Source organism: Artemia franciscana, unplaced genomic scaffold, assembly GCF_032884065.1.
Source record: "Artemia franciscana unplaced genomic scaffold, ASM3288406v1 PGA_scaffold_683, whole genome shotgun sequence".
Taxonomy (NCBI): Eukaryota; Metazoa; Arthropoda; class Branchiopoda; order Anostraca; family Artemiidae; genus Artemia; species Artemia franciscana.
This window is the reverse complement of record NW_027062706.1, coordinates 103,437-124,872: the sequence shown is the minus strand read 5'-3', so window position 1 is coordinate 124,872 and position 21,436 is coordinate 103,437. Positions and strand designations below refer to the sequence as shown.

The 21,436-nt window shown below is 35.2% G+C and overlaps 1 protein-coding gene across 1 annotated transcript; it reads right to left on the bottom strand.

Annotated features, from left to right (window-relative positions):
* Positions 1-4,920: 4,920 nt before the first annotated feature.
* On the bottom strand, positions 4,921-20,840 carry LOC136042142 (nitric oxide synthase-like protein). The gene is made up of 8 exons (XM_065727058.1): positions 20,627-20,840; positions 18,980-19,149; positions 17,701-17,911; positions 16,410-16,491; positions 10,960-11,075; positions 9,925-10,073; positions 8,962-9,159; positions 4,921-5,178 (listed from the first exon to the last, which is right to left on the bottom strand). Exons 1-8 carry the CDS (start codon positions 20,838-20,840, stop codon positions 5,071-5,073), a joined length of 1,248 nt encoding a protein of 415 aa, XP_065583130.1. The 3' UTR covers positions 4,921-5,070.
* Between the last annotated feature and the right edge of the window lie 596 nt (positions 20,841-21,436).

The following is a 21,436-nucleotide window of genomic DNA, read 5'->3' as shown; positions in this document are numbered from 1 at the left end:
ACAAAGAGTACTTAAAACATCAAAGAGTACAAGAAAAAATCCTAAGTCATACGTTTCAAACGAAAAACTTCCAAAATACACTTTTAAACAGCAACAAAGGTAATACGGACAAGATAAAACATGAAAGTGAAAAACAAAAGATCCTAAGTCATACGTTTCGAACGAAAAACTTCTAAAATGCACTTTGAAACACCAACAAAGCTAATGTAGACAAGATAAAATATGAAAGTGCACAACAAAAGATCCTAAGTCAAAAGTTTCAAACAAAAATCTTCCAAAATACACTTTGAACCAGCAGCAAAGCTAACACAGAATAGACAAAACATGAAAGAGCCCAAAAAACTGATCCTAAGTCATACGTTTCAGACAAACAACTTCCAAAATACACTTTGAAACACCAACAAAGCTAATGTAGACAAGATAAAACATGAAAGTGCACAACAAAAGATCCTAAGTCACACGTTTCAAACAAAAACTTCCAAAATACACTTTGAAACAGGAGGAATGGGTTATTGCATTTCTTAGCGTTGGAAGTGATCATCTCTTACAGTGGTAACTAGCAACATAGTTTTAATTCTCTCTCAGACTCTTGCAACTTAGCATCTCTTAACTCATCTTTTCTATTTTTCTCTCTCTTTTATTAAATATCTTCTAATTCGGCTAATTCTTTTATTAACTCTATTAATTCTCTCTCAGACTCTTGCAACTTAGTTTTCCTTAGATCAGCTTTTCTATTTTTCTCTGTCAACTCTTTTACCAAATTATAAAGTTTCTCTTCTGCAATAAGAAACTCTTTTATTAACTTTTCTTTGTCATTAGTCATTTTCACAATGTCATGTTCCATGTTTTTAATCTATTATCAATGACGCATTGACAAGGTCGAGTAGCTAAAAAGTAACAAAAAGTAAATGTAATTATAAAGTTTTTTCAGTATTTTTCTAGTTTTTATTTATAAATTAGAATTATTGCTCAGACACCATGAATATTTTTGTAGTTTATGTAATAAATTTATCGATCATAAACTGAGAACAAAAATGAAAAAAAAAAACATTTTGAAATTTTATTTTTGCTAATGAAATATAGCACAACGTTACAGAGATCAGCATTTTCAGAGTTAAGGCCAATAGACGTTTGGCTCTGGGAAACAATTATAGCTTTCAACTGAAAAATAAAATTGTTTAATTTAAATCCGTAAGGAATTACTCTAGTTTCAATTCAACAATCAGATTTTTTGTCAACACCCTAAGAGAATTTCTGCATTTTAAATAATTCTATCTACATGTTTTTCTGATCTTAATTTAAAGAAATGTATTACGAAAAGACATTAAATTGGGTAAAGAGTAAAAAACTGGTAATTGAAAAAATATTTTTCTTTATTCTAATGAGGAATTACAACAATCCAAAAACTTTAAAAAAGAAACTAAAAGTTTGAAGCATATAAGACTACCGTTGCAACTAGGAAAGCCTGATTACAAACAAGATAAGGCCTAAGTTCGCGCCACACCAACACCTAGTTGGGGGGGGGGGGTGTTCTTCGTGCCCCGCAAGCCCCCCCCTGCGCGAGTAAGTCGTTACGCGCCATATTAGTTACGCGTCATTGTAGTTGTGTCCCTGTGTCCCACATGTGAATATAGATAGATGTATATATGTTTTTAATTACGTAAAACATGCGAATATACAATATTCTTTGCTGTCCCATTGTCTGTGCATATAAACAGATTGTCAGGTTTACCGACTCTTGAACATGCAATATATAATTGTCCATTTGAAAACAATCCGTATTCAGATCTATACCGCATTTTTCTAATGATTGCCTTTGAGCTTTGCTGATGGTAATTGCTAATCGAATATTCCCTGTGTCCCCGTCGTCATTTATATATCTCCTTTGTGCCCTTCCGGCGTCCCCATTGTAGTTGTGTCCCTGTGTCTCTGTCGTCATTTATATTCCCTGTGTCCCGGTCGTCATCTGTGTCCCGGTGTCTCGGTCTGTAATTTCTCTTTGAGTGTCCCGGTCTTCATTTATATTCCTTGTGTCCCGGTGTCCTGGTCTGTAACATACGACAATATATCAATTGTGTTGTGACTTTGTTCACGATCCCATTGTACACATGTAGAAATAGATGTAGTACCATTAGGTGAAGACATTCCCAAATGCTTGAGAAGCTTGTTTGCAATAGATAAGCTCAAATCTTCAATTATAACTAAAGTGCAGTTATAAATTTCTGTTATAAAGTCCAAGGTCATATCTTACCTTTCTAGCCGTATTCGGTGGAATGTATTCTCGGCAATTTGCGATTTGTATTTCTCCTATAACTCTGTAGGAGATGAAAGAGAGCAACTTTTGCCGGAAGACAAGGGCCGTAATGTCATGTCTATGAACCGGCGACTGTCCAGGATATAAAAGCTACTGTATCTAATCCCAAGATGGTTATATATAAATGTAATAAATGAAGAATCATTAATCTATAGGCATGATATTTCATTGCGCCGCATATCTTATCAATTTCTTTGTTAGTGGCTGGTTTTATCAATTTAATATTAAAGTAACAGCCGTCGGCTCCATCCCAAAAAATGATAGGATATTGTAGGGCATCGTAGCATCGATGAGTTTAAGCAATTCTTGTCAACTGATTGTTTTGCGTAAGAACTGATCACCGACCATAACGATTGCCACTTCGTTGATAGCTGCGTATCAGTAGGCATCAATTTGATTGTTTTTTTGAACAGAAGCACTAAATTATTATTTTATTGGAAAAGATGTTGCAACTGGGAAACGATAGTCATGTCAACGTCGTTTTTTTATCATCGGTATCACTTTCAAGTTGTTTGGTTTGTTTTACCTTGGCTTGTCTTTCGTCACTATGAAATACATATAGCCAAACCTATGTTTTTAACTAAAATCTGGTAGGCATTGATGACCTTATCCAAGTCAAAATCCCAAACCCAATCATCATCGCTATCATTTTTAGTTTTGATACGTGTCCCGGTCTGCAACATACGACAATAGATCAATTGTGTTGTTACTTTGTTCACGATCCCATAAAGTGATAGCCATCGGCTCCATCCCAAAAAATGATAGGATATTGTAGGGCATTGCAGCATCGATGAGTTTAAGCAATTCTTGTCAACTGATTGTTTCGCCTATAAAGAATATTATCTCGAGGCAAGAACTGATCACTGACCATAACAATTGCCACTTCGTCGATAGTTGGAGCATTGTATCTACGCACATGATCGCCAGTAGGCGTTTTATCAGCGGAAATAACAATCTTACGCGTATCAGTGGCATCAAATCGATAGCTGTTTTGAACAGATGCACTAAATCATTATTTTCGTGGAAAAGAAGTTGCAATTCGGAAACGATAGTCCTTTCAACGTCGGGAAACATTTCGCAACGTGCATGTTTGTTTTGATGATGACGTCATCAAAGGTATTTAAGAAATTCGTTCAAAGACAAATTTTTAATTATAAGAAGATCGTGGACGGAAAAATGTTTAATTGTTAAATGACCTACAATGAAGAACCTATAATAGCAACAGCCGAGGAAGCTGCTCAAAGAGTCTATGCCAAAAAACTTGCTGCTGATAGAGAAAGTAAGAAAAAAAGCGTGCCGAGGAATCACAAGAACAGCAAGAAAACAGGCTTGCGGCTGATAGAGAAAGTAAGAACAGAAAGTGTGCCGAGGAATCACAAGAGCAACGTGAAAACAGGCTTGCGGCTTCAAGAGATTCTTTTGATGTAGCTATTGATATCAAAATTCAATTTTTTTTATTTTTGGTTACTATTGAGCCGGGTCGCTCCTTACTACAGTTCGTTACCACGAACTGTTTGATAACTACATCCAATAAGCCTTTCCTCTGTTCATCAAGATACTTATTGAAATGTTTCTTATTATTTGAAACTATATCTTTTATAAATCTCAAATCATTTAAGTATCTTTGATTTATTATCTATCTAGTCTTTTCCATATTCAATAGCTCTATATTTAAATAATCCCAGTCAATGTTTAATCATTGTCTTATACATGGAAAGACCTTCATCTTTTATATTTTTTATGAACGTCCTAAATGATTAAGAATTAACGATCTTTTTAAAGAAACTACCAATCCCGCTACCATACTGTCTTGTATATAATAATTGTTTCTTATTGATCAATATTTATTATAAAAATTGATAAATAATCTCATTAAACTTTTTTCAAATCCAAAACATATTTAATATTCTCTCCATTCAGATCAATTAATCCACGTAATTGATGAGTTATAGTCATTTTTAGGGCGTTGATATATTCTATTTTATTTATCTATATATATAAAAATAAGTTGTCTGTGTGTGGATCTGTGGATGGATCAGGTGACGTCACCTGAAAAAACTGGATCAGGTGACGTCAAAACTGAAAAAACTAAAAAAAGGCAAAAACTACAAAAAAAACTAAAAACTAATAAAAAAATAAAAAAGCTAAAAACTAAAAAAACTAAAAAAAAGGCAAAAACTACCAAAAAAAACTAAAAACTAATAAAAAAGCTAAAAAACTAAAAAAAACTAAAAAAAGGCAATAACTACAAAAAAACTAAAAACTAATAAAAAAAATAAAAAAGCTAAGAAACTAACGAAACAAAATCAAAGTTTAATGCAAGAGCTACAGAATGGGACACATTGTACGCATTTACTCTACTTACAAAATGTAAAAGATCCAGTAGCGAGACTAAATTTTAAATGGTAACAGCAAATTTAAGTTACCAGAATGGTGCATCAACAGATATCTAAAACAGGCTATGACCAGACAATGGTTATTCTTAAATAACGGAAGGCACTCATCTAAATCCCATCTAACATCTATAGCATTTTTGGCAAAGCAAAATCAGATTTAATCTGTTGAATCACCAACGCGTAAGAAAAATACACGAAAAGTCGGAACACTTATGAGAAGTCTTATATGTTTATTAAGGTCAAAGATTTATAATGCAGTTAAAACCAATAAATTCCAAATGTTTGTGAACAACATCACTTTCATCAGTCAAACTAATTTAAATCAAACAAATGTTTGAACACATTTAACTAACAGTTGAATCAGACTGCATTATCCTTCATTAAACGAGCTTTTCTTTTATATTCCAAGTGAGTTTTCCGTGCACCAACAGTAATACCAAAAACATCCTCATGGTAACGGCCGCTATTCTAAAACAATACACAATTAATTAGAAACACAGCAACTCTATACTGAAACATCATAAAAATAGATATTATTTCCCTTCCTTTTCTCTGATAGCACAATAGTTGCACCTACTGACAAGTGGCTTTAAGATTTATCGACTGATCTTGAAATATGACTATTCCCAAGTTCGATACGGCAGCTTGTGATATACTTCTACCCTTGAAATACCATTGACGAATATAGCCACCTTTATACATGCACAAATAGAGATACACAAAAAAACTGTTCTTAACATAAATGGTTTCACTCTCAAGCAAAAATAAAAACAGAGAGAATTACAAATTTAAAAGTATCTCAGATCCCAGATAACTAGGAGTAGAATAAGCGTTAGGAGTGAAACAAAAAATTTTTTCGTAAAAAAAAAAAAAACATTCAATAGCGCATACCTAAGTAATACTGCAGATAATATAACGAAGAGGTAACGAAAGCCAAGAGCTCATATGGCACTTGTGACGAGAGATCGGATCCGGTCCGGTTATGTCAATCACGCATCTAGAACTTATGCTTATTCTCGAACTCGCCAAAGCACTAGAAATCTCCCCAACTCCCCCAAAGAGGTCGGATCTGGTCCGGTTATGTCAATCACGTATCTAGAACTTGTGCTTATTCTTTCCATCAAGTTTTATCCCGATCTCTCCACTCTAAGCGTTTTCCAAAGATTTCTGTTTCCCCCATTCACCCCTCAAATGTCCCTGGATCCGATTCGAATTGAAAATAGAACATCTGAGACATAACACCTTTCCATATATCAAGTTTCATTAAGATCTGATCACCCATTAATGAGACAAACATACCTCAATTTTCACAATTTATCCCTCCCAACAGCCTCCCCCAGATGGTCGAATCGGGGAAACAACTATTATCAAGGCAATTTCTGCAGGTCCCTAATACGCCAATTAATTTTCATCGTCCTAGCTCCTCCAGAAGCACCGAAATCGCCAAAGCATTGGAAATCCCCCCACCCTGCTCCCCAAACAGAGCAGATCCGTTCCCGTTATGTCAATCACATACCTAGGACTTGTGCTTATTCTTCCCACCAAGTTTTATCCCGATCTCTCTACTCTAGACGTTTTCCAAGATTTCCGGTTTCCCCCTCCAGCACCCCCCAGTGTCACCGGATCCAGTCGGCACTTGAAACAAGAGATCTGAGACAAGAGATCCTACTGCATATTAAATTTCATCAAGATCCGGTCACCCGTTCATAAGTTCAAAATACCTAATTTTTTTCTAATATTTCCGAATCAACCGTCCTTCCACTCCCCCCCCCCCCAGATGGTCGAATCAGGGAAGCGACTATTTCTAATTTAATTGGTCCGGTCCCAGATACGCCTACCAGCTCTCAGCGATCGCTATATTGATCACGTATCTAGTTTCGAATCTTCTTCACGTAAAAATTGGGGTGGTCCTGGATTCGAGCCCGAGACCTCTCGCACCCAAAGCGAGATTCATACCACTAGACCAGCAAGCCACACTATCATTCTTCTCAACTATCTCGTTTGCTGGTGGTCGACTCGGTGGACCGACCATTTCTAATTTAATCTGGTCTGGTCCCTGATAAGCCTGCCAACTTTCATCGTCCTAGATTATCTGGAAGGGCACAAACTAGCAAAACCGGGACCGACAGACGCCCACCAGACAGACAGACAGACATGCAGATAGATCGACGGACAGAAATTGCAATCGCTATACGTCACTTGGTAAATACCAAGTGCCATAAAAAGCAAGTGTAGCTACAGAAAAAAGGTTAATCATTTGATGTCGAACGGGCAGAAAATTGCACACGTAAATGAATAAGAGAAACAAAAAGAGGAACTTGTAACCAATTAATCCACACACGCGTACCTACACATATAACCCTGTGTTTTAGTTTTGACTCAAGATATCTCGATTGTTTTTTTTCCCATGTTTACTCTGCTCTTGTGAAGTTTTAAGTTTTCATGTAAAAATGAATTGCAGTGTATTCTATTCTTATTTTGTTATACTTTGCAACAGTCATTTTCGCATATGACATGGAATAGACATAAATTATTATCATTACAATACAACTTGTATTTCAAATAACAACCAGGCCAAAAAGACAGGTTATTTAAGAGAATTTTATTATATATCAAAGATACATTACTTTTATACTAAAATCACCAAGTAAGTTTCTAGTACGATTGTTCCTATAGGCCAGTAGTTTATAATCTTTGAATGCATTTTATTTTAAATTTTTTTAGAAATATGTCTTTGTCCATACCAAAAAATTTAATACTAGAATGAAAACATGTTTTAGTAAAGATTTCAAGGAACCGAGTTGTTTGCTTTTGGAATAACACCTATACATACATTGAAACAGGAGGTGTTTAATTAAAAAAGAGCCAACCTTGGCCCTTGGAAAACTGCAAAGTTTACTTTGCCCAATAAACGAGTCAATCAATGAATACACGTGTTTGAACTAGATGTGAGGATCCTTTAATTTTTAAAGTTTCAGATTTAAATATTTTTGTTCCTTGAAATGTTCAGAGGCCAAAGTGATGTGACCAAAGCGACTTAGAAAATAACAAAATAAGATACATTATTATATCAATCTTGATGAACCAAATGACGGGGTAAAAATAACTTCAGGATTTTTGTTTGTTTGCGCATCTGTTCCAATAGGGACAAGGTCTAACAGCTTATTTAAGTATAAAATTAGTAAAAATGGCTACTGAAAAATTAATAGTTACTATGTTATTATTGTTATGTAATTTTTAATAGTGAAATTTTTGGCTATTTCTCGTGCCAAATGCAGTGGCTATATATCATTGTATGTTTTTTTAGCACTTGGTACAGCGTTCCTATCAACAAGAGTCGAAATTTCACTCAAACTATCCCGATCATATTAGCTCCAACTCGTTATATATTCATGTCCACAGATATTACACTGCAATGGATAGACAATCCAAATAAATAAAAAAGCTAGGAAGAAGTTATTCAGCCTAAAAAAATCTACCAAAACAACCTTAACCCAAGAAAAATACTCCATTATTCAAATACAGTCCAATCTTGTGTAATTTACTAGACTATTATTTTCTCAAGGGGTGCAAACTCTCAAGACAACTCCGAAACCATGTTTCTAATCGCACTAAAACATCACCCTCTCACTAAAACATCAGCCATATTCCGTCAAAGCTTAGGTCCTGTACTAACAGGGAAACTATTAAATTCAGTGCACAGCTGTGTCGTTTACTAGGCTATTATTTTTTTCAGGGGATGCAACTCTTCAATTTCACCCTGAAGCCATGTTTGCAGTCCCCATTCTAGTCAAGCAAGCTCATGAAAAGTCTACTTCAGCATCAATATGAGGACAGACAGGCAAGCTTTCCCTTCCAAGGATGGAGGTAGGAATTTATGACAGAGTGTATGACTCTAGACCATCACACAACATGAAAAGAGCTTCGGTCTTTTATACCCCTCGGCCTATCCTCACGCAAAATTAAGCTTAAAATATGATTTGCAAAAAAACTGACGTGATAGGGGTATTTGAATACTATTTTCAACAAATAAGATTCTATAACAAATATTAAAAATTATTAAGCAGTTTTTGATCGCAAGCCTCTATTACTGATACATGGGGAATTACAAGAAAGCGGCAATAAAAGTCAACGTAACATCTCATGCTTACTCATGCACAAAAGGCAGTATGAAACGTGATTTTATGCTTTATGAAAGACTTTTGCTGTATGAAAGAGAATATTTAAATCGTATCTGATACTGAAACTTACAATGAGGTTTTCTACAGCCGATGCAGCTTCATCCGCGTTGATATTTCCATATTCTTGAAATATTGAAACTATAACCGATTTGACATCATTCGCCATGTAAAAATCTCCACATACATAAATATGACCGCCATGACTATCCAACAATTCATAAATACGACGGGCGTTGGCATCAATCATCATCTTATGTTGTACAAATTCCTGGATAAAAAATATAAATAAATCCAAACATGGTTCCATCTACAGTCAATTTGACGTTAAGTGAAAAACAGCAAATAAACAAAAGAAGAGTCGAAACTAGTAACGATAACTTCTTTCCATTAGACATGCAAGTGCCTTCACAAACGAAACTCAAACTGATTATTACCTTTTTTTCTAAGTCTGACTGCTACAAAACAACTATTATTTTTCGCTATTTCCCGAGCTGACCCTTAATTTTTTTCCGATGAATTTTTTCAATTTACGAAAACGAAATTTATTGCACATACTTTATTTAAAAAAAAAAAAAAACTTTACGTTGAAATATATCTAATCATTCCATTTGATTTGGCTCTCCGCATAATCACGCATGCTTGTAGGGTAAAGGGATAGGCTTGAAAGTTATGCATTCAAACTTTGCTAAACAATCCCACCCCATCACGGAATTTGATATACTTGGCGCCCCCAGAAAAGCAAGACACCAAAGAAAGTAATATTAAGTATAGTTCTAAACAGGCAAAACCCAAGGAAGAAACCTTCAAGAACGCCCTTTCCCCCGAAACATTTTTATGTTTATTATGGAATTTATTACCCAACGTTTTCCATTAACTTCACTTTTTTTTACCCATCTTCAAAGTCAAAAAAAATTTTTGTGAATGTACCTCTGCCAGGGCCAGATTAAGGCTTTTTCACAATTTGAGAAAAGGAATGAACTCTATGCACAAAAAAAAAAGAAAAAGTAAAAAAAAATCTCAAGACAGCACTTACTCTCTCAATTACAACTTCTCGGGAGTAGGCAGTTGCAGCAAGCTCAACAGCGCCCATATTATGATATTTCCACTTCTCCTCTCTGTAAAGATCTAGTTCTTGGGTTCTATACCCTCCATAGAAAATAGCTGCGCCCAGATGTTGTCCAACTAAAATTATATTTGGATTTGTCACTATTGATGTGTTAGCATTATTACAAATTGACACAGAGCGAAATGAATCAGATCAAAAGTAACAATATTAGTCAACAATGAATACCAGCTTTTATCCCAAGTAATCTACAAAGATAGTTGAAAAGGTCGAAAAGTACTCAAAATGGTGAAATAAAAAAAAAAGTGAGTATCATAAAGATTTTTAAGATTAGAAATTTTCACAATAAGACACATATTTGTGGTCCCGTTTCTTAATTTATCTAGAAAGGGGACTTTGGGCCAATTTGAGGTGTGAGGCTTTGACCCAAACATTGAATATTAAAATTAAGCCCAAACAGCTTGGATTGGATGAAAAAAAAATTAATAATGATAATAACAGACTACACCTTGTCTGCTAAGTCTGGACCAATCTAATAGGAGATATTGTACAGTTTCTCAAACTTCACATCTTGATATAGCTGGGGAATAGCCTATGGTTATTAACTAAAACTATTTAATTAGACTATTCTTGAAAAAAGTAAGAAATAACCTTAGTATATAATTCATAAACTGACACCGAGCCAAAGGCTGACAACTTCTTCAAGGCAAGTAAATCGAAAAACAAAACAAAACAATATTAGCCAACAACGGACACTAGATTTTTTCACAAGTAATTCATAAAGACAATGGGAAAGTTCAAAAAGTATTAAGAAAAACAATATAATAATAAATAAAGAAAAATGATTTCCAAAAATAAGATGAAAAAAAAACAAACATATTTTTGGTTGCTTTTTTTTTGGATTTCGACATTTCACAGCCTCTTTCTGAAACCATTCCTGAAGTTCTTCTGATTTTCTCATGGCTCTCGATATTCGATCATAGCTGTTAGATTATATAAAATTACCTTTCATCAGTTCTGCCCGATGCATCCAGAAAGACCTGAATGGTGCGATGCCTGTACCCGGTCCTACCATTATAATTGGTACAGTTGGATTTTCTGGCAAATGAAATCGAGGCTCACTAAAAAACAAGAAAAAATATTTATTGTGTTTTTTTTTATATAAAAAACTTTGGCTAGCTCTAGTCAGTTAACAGCAAGAATCGTTTCTATTCGGTGTTTTAAGTTGCTTCAACACTAAGTACGTAATTTTCTCTGTCAAGTGTCACAATAAGTACAACCTTTCAATTTTATACAAGTTTTATAAAATCACCCCAATCATTGTCTAAATCATCACAAATTAACTGTTCAAAAATTTGAATGTGTAATAGAGATAGATTGAAGCTAGCATAAAGCATGAAAGGCTTTCAGGGTAAAGTTTATAAAATATTGCCTTCACAGTTAATCACTTGTTCATCAAGAAATTCAATTTTGTTGCTGCTATATTGACTTTTACCTAATGCAACATAAACTTTAATAAACTGAAATTCTAAGTTAAGTTTGAGCCTACTTTACATAACATTTGTTACGGAAGAAATTTTCTCCGTAAAGTAACTTTCACATTACGTACGTAATAGGCCATGCTAACTGGCGAAGTTACGTTACGTGTAACCTTTCACACTTAAACAAATCGAACATTAGGTGGGTAATGCAAAAAGTATGTAGCCATTATTTTCATCGTTTAAGGTCATCGCAATTATCATATGCACACTATAAAGAAATAAAAAAATGCAAAATAAAAAACGCAAAACAAAAAATATAAAGAAAATAAAAAATGTAGGATAGAGATAAAAGATTCAAGCTACTATCAAGCGTGAAAGGCTTTATAGAAATTTCAAAATTTATCGATTGCTCATTCAGAGATTCTAGGTCTGAAAAATTTTGCATCAACCCACAAGAAATCAATCACTGTTATAATGAACTTCCTGAATTTTCCAAAAAGGATTGCTTTTCAGCTAGTATTGATCCCATGATCCCAACGGATTTAGGCGGCTAGATTTTTTCACCCTAGATATTGAGTAATACATTATATATATATATATATATATATATATATATATATATATATATATATATATATATATATATATATATATATATATATATATATATATATATATATATATATATATATGATATATACTTAATCTAGCATAATAGAATATACGATCCGATACCCCTCCGAATAAACGATCCGTAATAGAAAATATACCCTCAGAATAAACAAATTCGAAAATACGTAGAAGTTTTCCGTGTAAACGCAGATATTCGTCTTTTTTTAACATTCGTCTTTATAGCAAGAGAGTAAAGTGGTAAATAATTTTTAATCTTACTGGTCATGGAGTAAGAATCTAGCGTAAGAATATATATTCTATTACGTATAATAAGCGTTACGGAGTAAGCGGAATCTAGCGTAAGAATATATAATACATATTAGGGTGGAGCTTATTTTAAAAATTTTGGAAATATTATTTTCTTACCCCCCTAAGTTGTTCCATATCACCTGAAAACATTGTAGAAAAAGTTTGAGCCATTTATAATAATGTTTAGGGGTAGCTCAAGTACCTCAAAGATTAAGAAAAAAAGTAAAAAAGAAGGAAAAAGTAAAAAAGAAGGATTTCGAGCAACTTGTATTTTGCTTAAAAACACATAAACAAAATTGTTTAGTTCCTATTTATGGTTGACCGGATAGAGTCTGTTTACTGCTATCGGGATAAGCTCTGCGGTGTTCATTGACAACTTGCAGCAGAACCAGACATAATTTAGCCGGCAATGCAAAATTTCCATCCTTCAGAGATGAACGTGTTCAGACTTGGTTGCTTTTGACCGGTTGCGCTTACTAGAGTCTCGGACACCAAGACTCAGTCTGGTGTAGTTTTTTGCTCGAGGCGATATTGTATCAGTTCTGTTTTGTTATCAGTGTTGTTTTTTTTACAATAATAAGCTAATTGTGTATTAACTTGTCTCAAGACAGTAGATTTCTATAACGTTAATGACTACTGAGCGTTGATTGACGAATTTGAATGTAACTGAGCCTATTCTTTTGTTGGAGAAGCAATGAGTTGAACAATTTTTGCTCTTTTTTCTAAAAAAATTCACCCTACCTAAGTTCATGATTATAAATTCTGTTTTCTTTTTATTTCAGACCCAATTGAGACTGAAAATGTTAGCAAATGCAACTAGATCTCGAACGGAGTTATATCTCATTGGTAGCTCTGTGTCTGAATTAAGAGGTAGCAAGCTGCCTTCATTGCGAATGGCTCTTGGGTTCTTCCTTCATCTCCACCTTGAACTGAATGAGACCATTAGGCACTCGTCGGCTGCTGCTGTAACCGAACTAGCAAAGTTTTGGCGGAAAGCTCGGATTCCAATGAGAGATCATCAAAACTGTCAAACCAAGCTTGAGCAGGCATTTGAAGAATGGCGTCTTCTCAAGAAGAACAAAGCACGAAAGTCATCAACTCAACAGGCGAGAGAGGCGGCCTTCGTATCTAGGCTCGAGGATCTTTTTGACATCGCTCACGCCGATGCCCTGAACACGATGTCAATACAAGAAGACAAAGATTTCTTGTTAGCCCAGCGAGAAAAAGGGAGACGGGGGTCAATGGTTGGCGTAGATGAAACACTAGCTTGCAAGGAGAAAAGGGTGTCTGAGAGAGAGCAGCAAACACTTAAAAGACGACAGAAAACAGAGAACATACAACAGATAGAGGCTTCCACAGCCGAACTTACCACATCTGGTTCAGAGATCAGCGCAGCAGAAGACGTTGACAGTGAGGGGGCTGTTGGAGGAAGCGGAACTCAAAAAAGAAAGAGGGGCCGAAAAGCTGTAGTTACACCTGAACTAGCAGCAGCTCTTGATCGTACTAAAGTATCAGACCGCAAGGCTGTTTTTGTCATAGCAGAAACTGCCAAAAGCTTAGGAATGACTATTGACCAACTAGCTCTAAATAGAGATTCATTTCGCCGACTCAGAGCAAAACATCGAATTCACAGTTCTGCAAGCATCAGAGCCAAGTTTCAGAGTGATGTTCCCCTCGTTGTCCACTGGGACGGCAAACTGATCCCCGACCTCATTGGAAAAGAGAAGGTTGATCGTCTGCCTGTTTTGGTTTCCGGAAAAGAAGTTTTACAGCTACTCACAGTAGCCAAGCTTCCATCCGGAACAGGCGAGGCTCAGGCTTCTGCTGTCTTCGGAGCTATTGAAGACTGGGGCATACCCGGCAACATCCGAGCCATGTGTTTCGATACTACAAGCTCAAACACTGGCAGGATCTCTGGTGCTTGTGTTCTGTTGGAGCAGAAGCTAGGTAAGGAACTCTTGTCACTGGCTTGTAGACATCATATTATGGAGCTCGTCATTGGTGCTGCGTTTCGAGTGTGCATGGGATCGACATCTTCTCCTGCGGTTCCACTCTTCAAACGCTTCCAGGACTATTGGAGATTCATAGATACAGATAAATATGAAACAGGAATTGCAGCTGATGATGTGGCGCGTCTAGTGGATGACATCAAACAAAGTACCATCGATTTTGCTAACAAGCACCTTGAACAGAGCCAGCCTAGGGATGATTACAAGGAATTCCTGGAACTTGTGCTCATCTTTCTTGGTGCTACTCCTGCGAGAGGAGTACGATTCATGTCACCCGGAGCGATGCACCATGCCAGATGGATGAGCAAAGTGATATACAGTTTAAAGATCTGGATGTTCAAGGCTCAGTTTAGACTGACTCTCACAGAAGAAATAGGTTTGCATGACGTGTGTGTGTTTGCAGTACGTGTGTACCTGAAAGCCTGGATCTCTGCACCTTTAGCCTCAGGTGCTCCGTACAGTGACCTACTACTGCTGAAGTCGCTGCTCGAGTACTCGTCCATCCATTTGGCAATCTCAAAGGCCACATCAAACAAGTTTTCCGATCACTTGTGGTATTTGTCACCCGAACTCGTTGGCTTGGCTTTCTTCGACAGTCGCGTCAGTTCGTCGACGAAGAGACTGATGGTGAGTGCCATGCAGAGTGAAGACGACCAGGAACAGGAACATACCAAGCGTATCACCATTGATCTTGATTCAGCCAAGAATAAAAACCTGGAACATTTTGTTACAGCAAAGTCAGCAAAACTTTTTCAAATGATGGATCTTCCTGATGGATTTCTCACAGTTGATCCAGACTTGTGGGAAGATAGACACGACTACAAGCTAGCGTCAGAAACTGTGAGGTCACTCAAAGTCGTCAATGACCACGCTGAGCGAGGAGTGGCACTCATTCAAGAGTACAGCGGTTTTATAACCCAAGATGAGTCGCAGCTGCAATTTCTGCTGCAAGTTGTCAATGAACACCGCAGAGTTTATCCCGACAGCAGGAAGCAGACTCTGTCAGGTCAACCATAAATAGGAACTAAACAATTTTGTTTATATTTTTTTAAAGCAAAATACAAGTTGATCGAAATCCTTCTTTTTTTTCTTTTTTCTTAATCTTTGAGGTACTTGAGCTACCCCTAAACATTATTATAAATGGCTCAAACTTTTTCTACAATGTTTTCATGTGATATGGAACAACTTAGGGGGGTAAGAAAATAATATTTCCAAAATTTTTAAAATAAGCTCCACCCTAATACATATATATATATATATATATATATATATATATATATATATATATATATATATATATATATATATATATATATATAGACTCACAGGGGAAAAAGGAAGAGACAGAGGGAGCAAACCAATAGCGAGAAATGAGTATCAAAAACTGAGCAAAAGTACGACCAGAAAGACGAGACCGATGATGGAGATGGCATATCGAAGGTCCACGTAGCACTTAAGTCATGGTATCTTCTGTATACTATTCACTCTCACTTAAAAGTACAAGAAGAAAAAATATAAAGTACATCAAAAAGCTGTTCAAATCCTCCAGTAAAAGCAATAAAATCGAACTTGAACCCATTAAAAGCCAAAGTTTATATTATTCCATAATAGAATAACTTTAGCTCGAAGTTTTACTGATTACCAATAATATTGGCTCAAGACTTGTTTTAGAGTTTAACCAAGGAACCGAAACAGTCTATTTGCAAATGTTTGACACTAAGAAACTGCAATATACGTTCAGGGAAGTATATGCCAAAAATTGTGCTCCAAAATTGAGACAAAGCTCATCACTAAGCCAATGAATTCACATTTTTGCATTCATTGATGTTCACTTCTTAGAATTACCATGATTGTAGTAAGAATAGTCCTTGGATGATTTCCATGGAAGACAACCTCCCTTACCTTGTCTACAGGTTTGACTTAATAGATACGGTTTTGCTTGATCAATTGACAGCATAAAATATAAAGATAAAAGTTGGATTTCTCAAAATACCGATGACATGAAACTTTATAGTAGAACACAATAAATATTATAGACACAAACCTCCTGAAGAAGGCGTTTACGGTTGTTCCAATAGTAGCTTGATTCAGGTACATTGAACAGAGACCATTTCGAGATGAACCATCTGGAAAAAAAAATTGTAATAAAAAAAAGAGAAACATTTCTTGGCCCAGGCGTTAAGACGCAACAAAAATGTCATTTCAAGAAGGAGGCAATTCATTTCAGGAATGAGGTCCAACCATAGAAAAAAAAAGAGTTCTAAAGGAATTTCTAATGGAAAAAAGTTTGATAGAAATGAGGCTAAAACTTTTGAGATTTTGCGTTATTGTTCACAATAAAACTGAATCGACAATAGAATAATCGTTATTGGGAAATAGAACTGGATGCATAACCGACATTGAATTCATACGTGTAATTGGCATCATTCTATGAGCTTGGCCAGAGTCAACTCAACTCCACATGAGAAATCAGGGGAAGGTAAACAAGAAGGTGTGTGAAATTAATCAACGCGTACTATGGAAATATACTATGTTTTCTATATCCGAACTTGAGCATTCTAGACTTATTAGAGTGATTTATAGGGAATTAAATTATATCTTGAAATTAAGGTCATTGTTTAAGCTTGTCTATAAAACTTTATTATTACATCTTATCAATTGAAACTGTGCGTAATCATAAATTATTAATGTTGTCCATTTCAAATGAAGTGACCATTAATCATCTAACTAACACTACAAGCAACATGGACTGGTCAGTTTTTGTATTCAACAAAGTAGAAAGAAAAAATTCATAGAATTTACATCAAATTGACTCTAATTCATTCAAGAAGGCCGAAAGCCCGAGCAAAGCGAGTGGAATTTTCGAGGCCCAAAGGCCAGAGCTACCTTTTGAATGAAAAAAGGGCTATTTGAGAGGGCTATCAAAAAGCTAATTTAGCAGACGGTTTAGTTTTTTGTCTAGAATTTTTCTTATATATATATATAAAGTTGGGTATGCGTGCTTGATCACTTTACAATAAATTTACAATTATAGCTCTAATCATAAATATTTTAGAGCATTTATAGAGAACGCCACCTAAGTGACCCAAGCCTGTTTCTTCCAAAAAGGAATGTACGAATTGATTATTTACAAGATAGCGGGTTTAGTATAAGCAAAAAAAAAAATAAATAGGTTTAAATGGTTAGAAATCTTAACCGATCAATACGTTTTATCTTTAGTAACTTAAATAATTGAGTCCATAAGCCGGTACGTATTTTTCTTCTTATTTTTTTTTTACGCGTTTCACCTTATTGAACACTGAATTTCACTCTATTTCAATGATGAAATTGCTCACCCTCAGTAATAAATTTGACAGCCCCAACTGTTAGATCCACACAGGTTGGCGAACTCAGCAAACAGGAAGATATAGAATAAAAGCGTGGCTTCATTAAGGGGAGTTTAATGATGAGAGCTTCAGCAGGGATACTCAGTGATGAAAATTCTTCAAGGAAGCTCTGTACGGTTGGCCATTTGGAATGCTTCCACTGCTCATACCTCCCCACATCCTGAAATAAATTGTACGCAAAACTGTTAATTTGGCAACATATTTCAAATCCTAAGAAATAGCATTACTTTTTTTTAGCTGTGCACGGAGAGCAATTAGAAAAAAGTAAAGCATATATGGCGGCCGTAAAGCTTAGCGTCTTGATTCAATTTGCATGATATACCCAGGTAAGTTATTTCTAAAAGTTTCCGATACGTTAAATAAGAAATACAGCTACATCACCAACTCTTATCACTTTCAACTCTTAGCTTTTGATTCTGGTCCTTCAATTTTACAAGTGAACGAACATCAAACATTTTTTTTTTTTGCCTCCTCAGCTCCCTGGCTCAAGGGCATTCCGTGTTCTAATTTTCACTATCAATTGTAAGATTGGAATTAATTCAAAAATTGTTGCCTTATTTCTTTTAATGCTACGCTCTGACAAGAGTTCATCCACGACAGCCAGCGAGGTGTTATATTTGAAACAGAATTCGAGTCATATTTTATTTTGCATCACAAAGTTGGCTTAAGTTATTTTAATATCATTCATGAAAAGATATTTTTCCCTAGATAGCCTAAAAGTGCACAAAGAATGGCTTAAAGGTGCAAGTTATAGAATTAATAATGTAGTAGCAGGGCTTCAAAAGTTTTTAAATAGTAGTCTCTATACAGACTACTATTATAATAATAGAGACTAAAAATATAATACAAAGCAAGTAAGGAAACCCATATAGGGATCAAGCATTCAAAGACACTATTCTTCTTCATAAATTAAATAAAAAGTCTAATCAGCACAGATATATCGGTCAGAATTAAAATTGCAAAAAATCGAGGATACAGTGCCACGGCATATCTCTAAAGCTTAGACTCTCTTAAAGTACAGGTTACTAAAATTTCCTGAAAAGAAACCTAGATTGAACAAATATTCCTTTTTTTCCCACTTCAAATAAAATAAAAACTGAGAATGCAAAAATATAAGAAGAAAAAACCCGGTGGAAAAAAAATAAGACACGAAAGTTTGAAGTGAGACTACCTCATCATTTGAATAATCAAAACTTAATAGCTATACAATTTGAGAGTAAAAAAGCACCTGTGAGAGCATGTTCAAGCCTTCTTTTTCTTTTGGATCTGTAGCGTAGGTAGCAAGATCATATAGAAGCGATTGGGTCGGGGGAGTTGTAATATCCAAAAACTTTTTGAACCAGTCAAAGACTGTAGCAGGAGGTAGATTTTCATAACAAACCCATTCTTTCCTTGGGCCTGAAATAAAAAAAAAAAAAAAAAAAAGAAGTATAAAGTAAAGCCAAGAATCCAAGAACAAACATGTAATATCACTATAGATAAAACAAAAGGCTGTACAAAGGCACTGACTTAACAACCCGATTGAATTACTACTAGTTGACTCTGTAATCTCATACAGAATTGACCCAGCTCTAGATGGGTTCATGGAGAAAAATGAGGAATACATACAGGATAGGTATGCAAAATCGAGGATAGTTGTCCCCCCCCCTCAACACCCCACTTGTCTCCTTGGCTCAAGGGCCAAGACATGAAGATCAGCTCCATCGGGACTGTAAAGCCCAAATGCGTATCTCTTCTTTTTTTAGAGATTAAAATAATTGGCTTCCTTAAGCTCTTGAGACTAAACACATCTATTGGGTCTTCATTCATAAAATAAGGTTAATAAAACAATTAGAGGTTATGTTTCAAGTCATACATAACCACATTCATAATAGTTTGATGTGTAAAGCATGGCCATCAATTGGAGAAGACTCGAATCCAATCCCCTGGTGGATTTCATTAAAAAACGATCTTTTTTAGTATTTTCAGTAAAAATTAAAATAATAACAATCTAATACTGAAGCACAAATTAGGTACACCACAAACGCTGATATTACAAAAAAAACATTTTTTTCTTTTTTAATTGATGTATAAGCCACAACAAAGTAAAGGTGTTTATTTATAAGCCACAGTCTCCATGCCATTTTACTATAATAACTGAATACACATATTCGCTCTACATTTTCTCTCAGTTGCTCCTTTCTCGTTTTCTTTCTTTTTTTTTATGTCCATCAGTAGTTCATGGACTGCCTGCTCGTGCAATTAATCTTCTCATAGCTTTGTTTATTGGAAACGGCCAGGCATGTTCTTAGTATACATAAAAAAAAAACAATCTTGATTTTTATTTCTTTTTCCTCAATATCACAAAATCCCAGGTTTGCCTCATTTCTATTTCTAGATTCGTCTTGTCACGACAGCAAATACAAATTTTTTTAGTTGTTCCATGTCTACATAAAATACAAGGATTTTGCCTTAGAGAAGAGAGCATTAATTCGAGAAAAAACACAAAAACAGAATTATTATGTGGAAAATAATGCTAATTACAACAAATGCAACGAAAATGTAAATATTTTGAATGCTGAAGATCTATACACTCCCCTCCCAAATTGAAAAAAAAACATTAGCCGTGCCAGCAAGCACCAGACAAGACACCATATAAAAAAATAACGTAAAAATAAGTTACCCCAATCAGACAATAACAAGTTCTGTTTTTGTAAAAAAAAAATAAAAATAATAAAACAAAAATAAAATTTATCCTTAACAAGCCAGCCCGGCTATTTACAACACTAGACAGCCCTTGCCCCACTTACCTAGGCTTTGTGGTAACAACATTACAATTCATAAAATAACATAATGAAATAAAGCAGAAGTACAAGCATTAATTAGGAAATATTACCAGCAATAGTCAACATTTCCTTCTGTATCATCAAACGGTGAGTCTGTTCAAGACTTGGGATAGGATTTAGCTTCTGAATTACCTTCGATACCATTTCATCTGCATTTTCTGAAAGTATCCCAAGATGATCACCAGGCTCGAACGAGACAGGGTTATTCAAGCACAAATCTTGCCAAGATAATCTGATTTGAACCGTGCATGGACTAGAATACATAATACAAGATATGTACATGCATGTATTGAATCAAACACAAAAGCTGCAAGGCCCATGGCTAAGAAAGCACGAGCCGAAAATTTAGGAAATCCACATGTGCTTTTGCAACATGGTTATATTACTTCAGTGGTTGCAGCAGCAGCTGCAACCAAGTAAAGAGTGAACCAAGCTCCTCAGTAACTGAGAATGAAAGAAAAGTCTTTTGAACAGGATTGTCAAATCCAAAAAGAGATTCCTATTTGCATCTGGTCAAAAATGGTAACTATAATCCCATTTAGACACAATAGTAAAAATAATTACAAAAACTAATTGAGGAATTTCAATAAGAATCCGAAAGCATTCGCAAACAAAAGCAGATCGAAACAAAAACTAAACCCTTAAAATCATCATGGTTCAAAGCCTTTGAGCCCCCTCATCCACCTTCCCTTCACCCTTTTGAAAACACGGTACAAAAAATATACTCTAGCCGAGATGGTGTTGATGAGTCTGCTTTATTTTATTTTTCTCCTACGACAGCAGGCCGCCAGACTGTTATAGTTGGATGTTTACAGGGCTTAATGAAAGCTAATACTTGCACCTACGTAGTATTTTTACAA

What these genes read in the sequence shown, in the direction of transcription:
- LOC136042142 (XM_065727058.1), bottom strand. Translation starts at nt 20,840, where the DNA reads ATGTATTCTAGTCCATGCACGGTTCAAATCAGATTATCTTGGCAAGAT. An exon ending in GGAAATGTTGACTATTGCTG is followed by an intron (nt 19,150 to 20,626) that starts GTAATATTTCCT and finishes TTTTTATTTCAG; the next exon opens with GCCCAAGGAAAGAATGGGTT. An exon ending in GTAAACGCCTTCTTCAGGAG is followed by an intron (nt 11,076 to 16,409) that starts GTTTGTGTCTAT and finishes CTTGTTTTTTAG; the next exon opens with TGAGCCTCGATTTCATTTGC.